Source organism: Hippocampus comes, unplaced genomic scaffold (genome assembly GCF_001891065.2).
Source record: "Hippocampus comes isolate QL1 unplaced genomic scaffold, H_comes_QL1_v1.1 scaffold104, whole genome shotgun sequence".
In the NCBI taxonomy this organism is placed as follows: Eukaryota; Metazoa; Chordata; class Actinopteri; order Syngnathiformes; family Syngnathidae; genus Hippocampus; species Hippocampus comes.
The window spans coordinates 998,821-1,012,319 of NW_017806072.1; the positions used below are offsets into that span (position 1 = coordinate 998,821).

The 13,499-nt window shown below is 43.0% G+C and overlaps 2 protein-coding genes across 3 annotated transcripts in view; one reads left to right on the forward strand and one right to left on the reverse strand.

Moving 5' to 3' along the window:
• The first annotated feature begins 569 nt into the window (after positions 1-569).
• bhlhe41 (basic helix-loop-helix family, member e41) lies at positions 570-7,762 on the forward strand. Its single transcript, XM_019894095.1, has 5 exons — positions 570-800; positions 896-962; positions 1,071-1,178; positions 1,279-1,390; positions 3,732-7,762. The coding sequence occupies exons 1-5, from the start codon at positions 739-741 to the stop codon at positions 4,625-4,627; spliced, it is 1,245 nt and encodes a 414-aa protein (XP_019749654.1). The 5' UTR covers positions 570-738; the 3' UTR covers positions 4,628-7,762.
• A 1,007-nt stretch (positions 7,763-8,769) lies between these two features.
• rassf8a (Ras association domain family member 8a) overlaps positions 8,770-13,499 on the reverse strand; it is an 18,515-nt gene continuing 13,785 nt past the window's right edge. For both annotated transcript variants that reach the window (XM_019894093.1, XM_019894094.1), the window contains exon 6: positions 8,770-10,377. In XM_019894093.1, the coding sequence (XP_019749652.1) occupies positions 10,256-10,377 (122 nt within the window). In that variant the 3' untranslated portion in view covers positions 8,770-10,255. The remainder of the gene's footprint in view (positions 10,378-13,499) is intronic.

The following is a 13,499-nucleotide window of genomic DNA, read 5'->3' on the forward strand; positions in this document are numbered from 1 at the left end:
TTCCACAGTGTTCATAAGTGCATTCAACAGAAAAAAAACAGTGTGTCAACAAGTCATTTCCCTATAGTGGTTGTTTTTCCAAATCCACAACTAAGTGGAGGAGATGTAATGTTTAAAGTATATGTGACCCAACGGCGTCTTAATTGATTTCATTTGAAACTCTCATCAAGTATGTGCTTGTTTAGATGAATACAGTCTCAAAATGATTTTTAGGCCCTGGCTGTTTGCTCACTGGCTGTGGCTGTAGTCCACACACACACACACACACACACACACACACACACACACACACACACACTCTCTCTCTCTCTGTGTCTCTCTCTCTCTCTCTCTCTCTCTCTCTCTCTCTCTCTCTCTCTCTCTTCTCTCTCTCTCTCTCTCTCTCTCTCTCTCTCTCTCTCTCTCTCACCGGGCAGGTTTCAGCGGACTTTGTGCCGTGGGAGTACACGTGAGTGGAAGCCGTTCCCTTCCCTCGCTGAGTCGCGCGTGCGCCCTTGCAGGCCACGGCGGCAGGCGGCTTTGCGAAGTGGCCGCGGCGTGGAGGGAGGGGTTGGGTGAGTCGGTGCTGGGGGGGTTAGCTGGGGCGGAGAGACACATCAGCCGCGGAGGGGGAAGTGGAGGTATCAGTGTGAGGCGGCACAGCTCTAAGCAGAGGACACGCACACCGTGTCCACCATCAGCCGCGCGCCTCGTGGAATAACAAACATTTGTGCCAAGGAAAGCTGCAGGAGACATCTGATGGATGAAAGAATAGCGCATTTACAGGAAAGACACTTCATGGAGCGCGCAGACTTTTTGGGGTGAGCTTGTTTTAAACTCTTTCGCGAAGACTTAAGAAAAAAAAAAACAACAAAACCCAATGTTTTACCGGACACTCTTCCCACTTGTACTTTAGGGTAGACTACCCCTCTCTGTACATGTGCAAACCCAAAAGGGGACTAAAGCGGGAGGATGGCGGCAAGGTGTGGAATTAGAAACATTTCCGAACGTTTTACTTCATTGTTTACTTTTGTTGTAATCGCCATTACGTAACTTTGAAACGCACGTATCGCATTTTCTGTTGTCCACAGGACGCTTATAAATTACCACACCGTTTGATAGAGAAGAAGAGGAGAGACCGAATCAATGAATGTATCGGTCAGCTGAAGGATCTGCTGCCGGAGCATTTAAAGCTGTCGGTAAGATCACGATATTGAAAAGAAAAAGGATGCTAAAAAGTTTCGGATGCGTGGAAGGATATTTTTTAAACAATCAGACTTGCGTTTTGTGTCCACGCAGACGCTGGGTCATTTGGAGAAGGCAGTTGTTCTGGAATTAACTCTGAAACATTTAAACGCATTGACTGCGGTGACGGAGCAGCAGCACCAGAAGATCATTGCTCTCCAGAACGGTAAGATCAACAAGCTTCATTAAACCGTATCGATATTGACGTAGGTGTGGTGAAAGCGCACGCATAGTGGAAAAAAACAAATATCACTTGCACGCACGGGCGCGCTTCCGAGTGCGGCAGACACGCACGTGCGCTGACAGTTGTCGATCACGTGCCGTCTTTAGTTTTTTATATCTTTTGTTTTAAGTTGCACTTCGTATCAAACTTTACCTTCATGATTGCGTCCTGATCTTGTTGTAATTCCTACAATTTCAGGACAAATTGGACTCGTTTTGAAATGTGACAAAAAATAAAAATAAAAATAAATAGATTTTAAAAATCCCTGAAATTCTGTGACTTTTCCGAAACACAAAAATGCCCAAAATGATATATTTTTTAAAATGTCATTCTTTTGTACAGGTGCTACAAAGTTAATGTACACTGATTTTGTTCTAGGTCCATGTGACCCTTAGCCACTAAAACAAGATTTACTGGTGCATGGAGAAAAATGTTGGCAGTGGTGTTAAAATAGAAAATGCGAAACTGTACTTGTCATACATTTTATGGGACAGTTGGCAGTGTTCAAAAGGGAGCTTGAAACAGTCCTACTGGGAACTGTCTGTGTACCCCACATCTCTCAGCTTTCTGCAATGAAAGAAAAGTACTTAATTTGATCGTGTACATTGGTTGCACATGATTAAAATGTAGTAAACTGATGTAATCTTAAGAATAATGGATGATATATAGGAGAGGCTCCAGCGTGCTCACAACCCTATTGAGAATAAGCGGTTCAGATGGCAGATGGATCATGTTAATTTAACACATTGTAATCACGTGCAACCAATGTACCGGTACATGTACAAATTAAATAAATTCAAAGGATTTTTTCTTTTGGTGGCACGGTGGGCGACTGGTTAGCACGTCGGCCTCACAGTACAGAGGTGCAGGGTTCGATTCCGGCTCCGGCCTTCCTGTGTGGAGTTTGCATGTTCTCTCCGTGTCTGTGTGGGTTTTCTCCGGGTACTCCGGTTTAACTCCCACATTCCAAAAACATGCATGGCAGGCTATTGGAACCCCGCCTACTGCCCGAAGACAGCTGGGATGGGTTCTAGCACGCCTGCGACCCATGTGAGGATAAGCGGATTGGAAAATGGATTGATGGACTTTTCTTGCAGTGTATAGAAACATGCACTTGATGGTCTTTGAAGGGTCATGGGGGGAATCATTTGTGGAAGGATTATTCATAGCCACCATGATGTCGTCCATGTCTTCAAAAGTGGTCACTTGGATGACCCCCTTGAGCTTGAACGCTCAGGGCATTGTGAGCAGGAGCGTTGTCATGTCAACTCTTGCCTCTTCTTGTGCACTGAACAAAGCAAACGCTGCAGGATCTCTTTGAGGATGTGTTGGTTGATTGTCTGGCCCACATTGAAAGGGAAAGATCGAAATTTTGGTTTGAAATTAGATGTTAACTTTTTTTGTATCTACAAATAAGTGGTGCTTAAATATTACTTTGCCATTTTTGAAAAACAATAATTAGTGATGAAAGTCCTCCAGATTTTCCCGGAATTCCGGATTTTCAAATTTTCATGAAAATTCCTCTGGAAAATTGAGGAAAAATTGCCTAAAATTTATCCGGATATTCGTTGACAACATTGAATGAACACGCATTTGAGTTCATTGTTTTGCTTTCACGAGCGTAGCCATGTTGAGGCACTAACACGAGTAACTGTAACACCCCTCCCCTCGCATTCTCATGGCCTCGCCATATCTCGGAGATTTCGAAATTTCGGCGAGAACGGAAGCCACAAAGGGTGCACGTGTGCACACAAAAGGCAGATTAATCATTTGAATGTCCAGTATTTGAATAGCGTTTTGTGTAAACTAATTCATGCGTGATCGGCCAGGTACTGCCCCAGCGCAATGTTCAAACATGTTGAAAGGCAAGCTGACTTATGTGCAATAGACGCGAGTGTTAGGAACACGTTCAAGTAGTCATGACTTGAGGAAAAGGACTTGAACGGAGATTTTTTTGTCCGACTACATTAGAAAGGTCGACAAACCTGGTAAGTCAGTTAAAATCACATATATATGTGTGTATATATATATATGTATGTATATATATATGTATATATATATGTATGTATATATATATATGTATGTATGTATATATATATAGCTCGCATTTGTATTTTCAGGAAAGTCCACTTTAATCTCTGATTTATTAAGGATTATTCATCCAGGAATTCACTTTCAAAACAGTTGTAGAGAATCTACAAGATATTCTTGGCAGGAATATACCGTGTATGCAAAGAAAATGAAGGGGCATGAGTGTTAAACATGATTCTTATTCTTTCAACAGGGGACAGGTCGATGAAGTCGTCCATTCACACCAATGCAGAAGCGTTCCATTCTGGTTTCCAAACATGTGTCAAAGAAGTTCTGCAATACCTGAGCCAGTTTGAGAACTGGACAGCGCAAGAGCAAAGCGGCACCCAGCTGGTCCAGCACCTTCACAAGGTCCTGGCTCGGGTCCAGTCCGGCTCACTTCTCCCCCAGCAGCAGCAGCTCCCCACCGGCGTCTCACCAGACGGTCTTAAAGCTGACAACCAGGCCAACTGCGTCCCAGTAATCCAGAGGACCCAAGGCGGGGATCTGACCGAGAATGACACGGACACGGACAGTGGCTACGGGGGTGAGGGGGGCAAGGACAAAGAGTGTGAGCACAGCAACACCTTGCAAGCGGCCAAAGGTGTGAAAATCAAGCAGGAGTTTGGAGACGATCGCCCGGCCAAGAAGCCAAAGATGAACTGGTCCGGTAATGGCTCTGGGGCCGCCGATGTGGCGTTCATGAACTCTCTGATGGGATTAACCGGAGTGGGACAGCAGACGCCAATTTGCATGCCTTTCTACTTCATCAACCCATCAGCGGCTGCCTCGTACATGCCTCTTTTCGATAAAAGCAACATGGAAAAGAGCATGTACCCGGCGGCGGCCCTGGCCTCCCCTTTCCCTTGGCTGTACCCCGCCCAAGCATCTGCAGCTGTGGCCGCTGCGGCCTTCCCAGGCCTGTCTGCACACTTAGGCGCTTCGTCTCCGTGCAAGGACCCCCAAATCGCAGACGACGTCGACCCTCACGATGGCGAGATGAGCTCACCTGATGAACGTGAGGAGACTCCCACGAGTGACGAAGGTGACGATGACGAGGAGAGTGGGATTCACCGGCCGTGTGACCAGTTGCCCGTCTGTCAAAGCTAACTTGTCCGGGTCGGGTCATCCTGGAGGCCATGCACTCTCTTATTCGATGCGTTTGTTGTGTGAATGCTGAGAGTCAAGCACCCCTAATTTTATTATTATTATTATTATTATTATTATTATTATTATTATTATTATTGCAGTTTGCATGCTCTTCCGATACTGCGGCCTTCTCCCACGTTGCATAACCATGCATATTCGGTTCATCTAACACTGCATTGTCCATACAATAAAACCCCTGGTGGGCCAAGCCTGTAATGTAATGTAAGCGTAAAATGTAATACTGTATGCTCCCAAAACACTTTAAAATCATCCTAAAAAAACAAACCAGACTAAAAACAAGCTGCTCCAGGAGTTAAGATTTGTCACTTCACCAATACTTCTGTGAGAGCGCTTTACTACTCCATTGAGTCTGGCTCACTGGAGTAGGCTTTGGTGCTATCTTGTGGTTGTGTACGAAGAGCACCAAATATGCAAATAGGCATGTTTTAATTTTTTTTTTTCTGCCTCCACAGGTAGCTAAGATTAGGTTCCACAAAATGCCAAGTGATGATCATGTGAATCGCAAATCACCAACAAGCAGGGGTTCACTGGCTATGTGAATGTAAGATTGTCTGTCTATTTGGGTCCTGTGACTGCCTTGCGACTCGTCCAGGGCGTACCCCGCCTCTTGCCCAAAGTTAACTGACACGTCCTCTAGCACACTTGCAACCCTAATGAAAATGATTCATTATTATTATTATTATTATTGTCATCTAGCCACTGAATGTGGCACTCTTTCTGAATGAATTCGCAATTGTTTTTTTCCCCATGTACTGGAACTTTTTTGATGAGGCAACAAAGATCATCACGCTTACTGGTCAGCTTTACAACGATTGACATGGCTGAACACACACAGGTAACGGTGTTTCGTTCTGTAACAAGATTCAGATTTTTAATGTCACACATGTAATGCAAAATCAAAAATGCCACATCATATCACAAGCTTTCGTTAACAAAATTAACATTGCAGATTGTGAAGCAAGCCGTACCAATCGTGTTTACACAAGCTATGTAAATTGGGGTTTTACAATAATACCATTTGATATTGATATTTGCAAATGTGCCTGTGGCTAAAAAGCAAAATGTGGTGAACTACATGCGTGCAATCAATGAATGTGGCCAAGAACTTTGCAAATATCCACACTAATGTCATAATTCAGCTCCAACAGCTAGCGTAATCCGTTTCCTCCTTGACAATAGGCCCGTTATTTGTGGTTAAAAAAAAAAAAATGCCTGAGTATCTGTGGCACCTCAAAATATTTCTCAAAAAGAACACCCGGGGCACCGTTGTCCTATTGTAGGGACAACAAGCCAGTTATGTGCGCGAGGGTCAAGCGCCTGGTGTGCAGTTGTGTCGCCGACTGTATTTTTCTTCACGGATGTCCAGTTCAGTTGCGTTCTGCCGCATGGCTTGGCGTGCGGCTGGTCTTAATGTCCAGTCATATTGCTCTGATATCATTCCTTAGGAGGTGTGCTTGCACAGAATGAATGTTACACTGTGATACATTAAGAAGCTGTTAGTCCTCCGTTACATCTCTCAGCATTCACACAATTTGTGAGGTAATGGCAATTTCTGAGGATGTGGACAAATGTCAATGATATAGGTCCACGGAGGAGATTTTTGTGTATTATAGCTAGCCACCTTGACGGAACACTTCTGACAGCGTGTGCCTTTTGCACTTATGCTAGATTCATTCATCTGAATGCTCATCGACGATGATTGGCATAAACGCAGCAAAACTGTTGTGTTGCACTGCAGTTTGTTTTGTATTCGCTTTGATAAAGTATTCTCAAATGGCAGCGTTGATGCCACATTTTGAGTACTACAAGTGCAAATGCGCAGTTTCCCAATCAGCGAGTCTCCTTGGATGTAAGACGTCACAAAGACGTCTGCCAAGGTTTGGAACATCTCGCTGTGTCTGCTTGGACTGTAAATATTCAAACCCGGATAATAGTCGGGTTAATCACGATGTAAATGTGCACTAGTTGGCCTAGATGGCCACAATACCTCACCCCCATCTTTTTGCATGGGGTACTTGGAGAGATATCACAGTTCTTTTTGAAACACAAGAATTATCACACACACGAAAATCACCATCTAAAATCAATCAAAATGAAGAACCGTTATATTTGATCCAAAGTCAGTCATGTGTAGGCTCATCCAAGTCCTTAACTGAGTTATTGGAGAAGCCTTTCCTCCACAATAGGCTGCATAGCCAGGGTATTGTCGGCCCCCCAAGTGAGGCATTTCTGTATTGAAATGCAGAGGCCCTTATCTCCAGGAAGCAATGTAGGATAGCACCTTATAGATCTTCGGTATTGAATGTACCTGTATTTTCCAAGCTGTTAACGTTTGTATGTAGGAAGAGTGTTCCTCTCTGAGATGTGAAGTGCACTTTTTTTCTGCTTTTACTGACACCCCCACCAACCCAAAAAAGTCATGCGTTCCATGAAAAGCCAATCACTGTAATTGACCTTTTGTGTTGTTGATGTATTGTTGCCTTGAATCAAACGCGTGATTTCAAGTCAAACCAGGATCAGCTGTCACATTCGCAATGACTTCAAGCAATGGAGTGAGAATTCTGTCATCCGCCCAATTTAGCAATTATCCGTTTGTAATCGTTTGGATCGGAAGCAGCTTTCAGAGCTCCCACTACTTATGTTATACTACATTATGTAAAATGAAAAATGAAAAAAAAAATCCACAACAGCTGTGTTCACATGACTGTCATTTGAGATCAATTCCTGCAACTTCAGTGATGTTAAGCTTTAAAAAAAAAAAAAAAAACCTTTCACATTTGATTGACTACCCATGATTTACTTTGTATTTTCCAAACATGATGTTGCTTTTGTAGTTTTCTTCAGCTGGTATAGCCTCAAATTGGTCATCAACTGTTATAGAAAGTGGCATGTATGTCTGTAAATATTTTTTGGTGAATGTACTATAACATGTCTGTCAACGTTGTAGAAATCGATGGATTTTTTTTTTTTTGGATGAAAAAAAAATCCCGATCAGTTGTTGCACATTTTGTTGCTTTACACGTTATGCTGTTATAAATTATTGCTGATAAATTGAAAAATAAACATCTAAATGTGGTACATTTTTCTCATTAAACACAGAATGTGTGGTGATCATGAAGGTGATTTTACAGGGTGTGCGAAGCCCAAAATCCTGAATGCAATTTAAAAGTTGGCACAGACCTCGACAGACATGTTGAATAATGAAATGAAGTCAAGCAGCTCCACTCAAGACGACAGGTCATGCCTGAGGAATGTACAGTAAGCAGTAAGCCTTGGCTTTGAACTCATGTCATGTGACAGAAGGATGATAAGAGAGATGACCGCAGATGAAAAACAATGGGCCCAGCCCAGCGGGGATCCACACACTTGCTTACAGTATCATCATTTGCAATTCGATGAATAACTAGATGATTGTGATTCTGACAATGATTGTTTTTGTGTGATCTAGTGGTTTTGACAACAAAGAAGTTCAATTACTGCTAAATTGGGGTATTGGGCTTTTAAAGTCATTTAAACTTGCGTTTTACCTTCAACAATGACACGCGTGTGTCCATCCATTTTCCGATCCACTTTATCCTCACAAGGGTCGCTGTGGATGCTGGAGCCTATCCCAGCTGTCTTCGGGTAGTAGGCGGGGGACACCCTGAACCGGTTGCCAGCCAATCGCAGGGCACACAGAGACAAACAACCATCCGCGCTCACACTCACTCTAGGGACAATTTAGAGTCTTCATGTTACATGTTTTTTGGAATGTGGGAGGAAAGCGGAGTACCCGGAGAAAACCCACGCAGGCCCGGGGAGAACATGCAAACTCCACACAGAAAGGTTGGAGCCGGGATTGACCCCACAACCTCTGCACTGTGAGGTCAACTTGCTAACCACTGGGGCACTATATATATATAGAGAGAGAGAGAGAGAGAGAGAGAGAGAGAGAGAGAGAGAGAGAGAGAGAGATGCACACACACTTGTTTATCTTTATTCTCGTCAGAGGCACATGTGGGTCTCTCCTAAGTGAATATCTCCATCTACTGGCATAATCATGAAACACACTTTAAATGAACAGCACACATATTCCCAGAACCTTAACTTCTCTCATACGGCTTTATTGAATCATGCGATTATCATCTAATCAGCCATTACAACTGTATATCTGTCAAGGTGTAATAATACTTAAAAAAAAAAAAAAAAAGTTGGTACAGCTGACATCTTGCCAATCTCAAGAGCATTGTAAACAGTGATCACAGCTACATTCCATCACAGAAACACACACAATTAGGTTCCTTGAAGTGGAAATCCACCCTTATTTATAAGTTGATCCCTTCATATAAAAAAGTTCAATTTAAAAATAAGTATGTTATTTAAAAAGAAATGTAAGTTATACATTGGCTATAATGTTCCGTGTGGGATTTGTCCAAAGTGACAGAGGCTAAGACTGCAAACATCACCAAGATTACAGTAACCGTCGAAATAAAGCGTAAAGAATGTCTTCAATCTGTTGAATCGGAATACTGACTATTTTACAACAAATGGGAACAACACAGTCACAATGTGGAAAAGAACTTTCAGTCACATCCACTCTCACCCATTCTCGATAAACAAGAATAATTTTCCTTGTTGCTATGCTATCAGTGCAGCAACGTGGCACTACGCTATCTGCCCAAATTACAGACTTATCTCTTCAATATCGCCACGATAGCTTCATATTCATCATCATTCACTGCCCAACGAAGACATTAAGGCACTTTGCTGTTGTTAGCAGCTGAGATACAATCTAACATAAACACCTATTGTACATTAAAGAGCTATAGCATGCCACAAGTGATTCACTGTACTGTTGGTTCTCTGCACGTATATGGCTATAAAAACATCACAATCATGCGCTCAGAGCTATTCATCTTTGGCCACAAAGCAGAAAACCCACCGCCCCCACCCCCCCAAAAAAAACAATAAAACATTTCAGAGGGAAATTGACTTGATTTCATGGAGTCGATATAACAGCAGGAATAAGGGCACTGCATTTATCGTAGAGGGAACGCATCAAGTGACAAGCTGAAGGAAAGGAACCTATTAATGCATAGTCTTGACAAGTGATAGTAAACTAAATTATAATTAATAGGTTTCTTATATCCGTCATAATTGAAGTCAATCAGACATCAGGCGGAGGAAATGTTCATTGCATAACTACTAAATTGATATAATTCACGGATTCACATTCATTCTAAAAAGGCCATTGTTTGGAATTATAGTACCAGCATGAAACCAGTCGAAAGCATTCAGCAGTCACTAGAGTGATTGAAATGACAGTACATGGTTGTGTTTTGAAAAGACGTCCATTGCAGCCTGATCCATATTTAGAAATGGTTCTCAGTGTATGCTTCACACAAGACCATGGGTTGTGCCAACAAATCCTTCGCATCAGAGTTGAGCGTTTTTCCTTAGCAAAAGATTGCCTTATTGTACGATTTGTGTTATTGAAGTATCCTGTACAAGACATCCAATTGAAAACGCTCTGAGGAGAAATGAGCCAATGTGCTATAGTTCCCAACAGCACAGGTGTGCAGTGGAGCCTCAAACATAGATGCCCTCTGGGTTCAGGCCGGAGCTGAGGGGGCTTTTTAAGACTCGTAGATGACTGGACAAGGGTTGCAGGGACACTGGACGCTTCAGGGAGCCAGTTAGTGGAACCATATCTGAAAACAAAAACAGGAAATGAATACAAAATAGGGAAAATGAGTTTGCTCATAATGCACGTCCATTTTCATTTCACGACAACCCATTTTCGATAGAGATTGTCCTCAAAAGGTTCACGGGTGAGCTGAAGCGTAGCCCATCTGATTTCCTCTGAGAGCTGAGGTAAACCCAGAACTGGTCACCAGCCACATACAGGGCACTTCTAGACAAACAACCTTTCAAAACAATTTCATGTCCTTTGTTCATGTAACACATAGTATTGGAATGTGGGCAGAACCTGCAGATGAAACACAGGATGGTCGAGCAGAGAGTTGACAGCGCGACCTCTTGTCTGTGAGGTGGACATGCAGTACTATTCAAATCTCCACCGTGTGCCCAGATGCCGAGTCAAAAATGTGAACTCATAGTACCAGGAAAAAGCAAAACGAATAAATAAATAAATACATACGTTTCACCACCAGAGGGCAGTGCTATGACACGAATAGGAATTTATGATCTGTTCTTAACATTTTAGACACATGCAGTTGTTAAAGAGGTTTATGGAAAAGGACTAAGACACTTATACATCCATCACATTTTTAATTAAAATCCCTGATTTTGGGTTAGAGTGTACCTCCGCCAGCCCAAATCGAGGTATTGATGCTGAAAGGGCAATATTGTAAAGGCTGATAAATATCTGGCGTTCCCATATTTGTGTTTGGTCTTGTATTCGCCAAAACAGCACGCTTGCAATTCCCCAGGTTAATTTTAATGCAGAGCACCATCTTAGAAATGGATGTGACGTTCATTTATGGTTTTATGAAAACGAAAATCGACTGAATTCGATGAATCAACTTTTTAAAACGCAGCCCCACATTGTTGCGACATCCATACGGTTTACATTCCGCCCTAATAGCTTTTTCATAGACCAGAATCCTGTGCGAGCACATACCGCCCGCGGCAGCTAATAGCAATCCAGGCTCGCCTTTTGATGATGTTACGGAGCCAAGAAGGAGCAAGTATATCTCTATGCGTTGGATACTGTTGTGGGAAGAGCGGCCTCCTCTTTCCCGCGTGTTCGTTGAATTTCGGACGAGGAGAATGTTGGTAATCCAAATAAAGGCTGGAGGCGATGTACAGTTACTTCGAAGGGTTTTAATTTATTTTCTGCAGTTTACGAATCGATTCGGGCTCCTGAGGGGTCCAGATTTGAATCAGGAAGCGTAGAAGAAACACATTCATGAGATTATATAGAGACAATATGATAATGAGAGGCGGTTAGTTACGCCTCTCATGCAAATCCCGGAAACAAAGAAAGTAACATGACATCTGACCCGGTGTGGCTGGAAGAAGGTGGGAGTGGTGAGGTGAGACCAAACGACCACTACCCACCATTTGGTGTGATGGCAAGTTCCAGAACCCCCGCTGTGTATACATCCTGAGATAAGAGGTCTTCCAAGGGGGGCCTAACAGCGATCAGGGACCGACCCAAGGTGCGGGGGAACAACAGAAGAGACACTTGGGGGGCCGTTAATCAACCAAGGAGGAAGAAGATAAACTTTAACACCACATATGTTGTTTTAAGTGTGCAAACAAATGTTCAGGAAAGAGACTGACATCAATAGTACTCATAGCAAAGCGCAGTCCCTCAATAGCTGCAACACAGATACTTGAGATAACAGTTCCTCTTTTGATGTTGACATGTCCTCTGGAGGGGTCATAAAAGTAGTGGGGGTGAGGGGTTACCAAAGGTGATTGTAATCACAGTAAGCAGGAAATACCTTCAACAGCATTCTACATTGTTTCATTCAAATCCAGCTAACAGAGAGGAATCATATCTTAACATTACTCTCCTATCTTAAGGTTGTTGTTTGCTTCCTGTCTGTTCCAGAACAGTGGTGTGATAAGCATGTCTGTCGCCTCTATGATAGGCCAGTTACATACTATACAGAAAGACTATAGGGCTGCTTTGGTACAGATTTTGCCCTTTACCAAGGACATCAAATTGAAAAATTGAAAACTCTGTGTGTGTGTGTGTGTGTGTGTGTGTGTGTGTGTGTGTGTGTGTGTGTGTGTGTGTGTGTGTGTGTGTGTGTGTGTGTGTGTGCCAGGCCATAGGCTCGCTGAAGCCTCCATTTGGACAGAAGTGCAATATATCTGGTCCTATAGTCCACTAATATATTGGTGCATAAGAGAATTTAGTCAGCCGTGTCTTTCAGACAGACCTTGCTGTGTAGCAAGTGTGCATTCACTCAGCAGTTGTGACTTGCTACATTAAGATAATAATTAGATGTGTGGCGAAGCCGATGCAACAGCGACAATTGCTTCCAATACAAAGAAGCAGGCAGTGAGTCTTGGGTATTACAACATCACACTCTGGCAGAGCCTGGCAGTTTTAATCTCTGTTATGTCTCTGAGGCTGACTGAGTTGGGGAAGAAAAAAAAATGGTGGGAGTGTAAACTGCTTGTGTGTCTGTCCTGTGATTGACTAGTGATGAATGCAGCACGTAGCCATAAATCAGGCTGGATACACTTTAGCTTCCTTTTGACCTTTAACAGGATAATTTGTCGATAATGAATGGATGTTTTCACCTATTACTTAGCAGTCTTCTTCCGATAAAATTGTGTAATTTCTGTAAGCTAATGGAAATAAACCTTTATTTTGATTGTGATTGAATCCCCGTAATTCAGTGCTTCTTGTCTGTTTGTCAGCTCTTTTGGAGGACGGCAGAGCTGTGGTCCGACGGGCCCTCCCCAGAAAGTGCTGAGCATATGTGAAAGAGGCTCACAAGGGGAACAGAGGGTAAATGAAGGACTTGAAGTCAGCTCCTCCGGCTGTCGGCATGGAGACTACTGTAAGCGCTAACTCTTTGTGCTGTTTAAATCGCTCGCACGGAGAACTATTCCCGCTAAGGCACCTTGTACTCTAATGTATGATTACACTATAATGCATGCTTCAGGTCAGACCCATTCAGATGGGTCAAATATAAGTGAGCCTTGAATCACTGACGACATGCCATTTCCACAAGGTCTGCTCTCTGACATTTAACTTAACAGTAGCAGGTATTATAAACAGTAAAACAACTGAAAGCTCTTATTGTTCGATGCATGTGCTGATCATTTTATCCTTCACAGCAGTGGT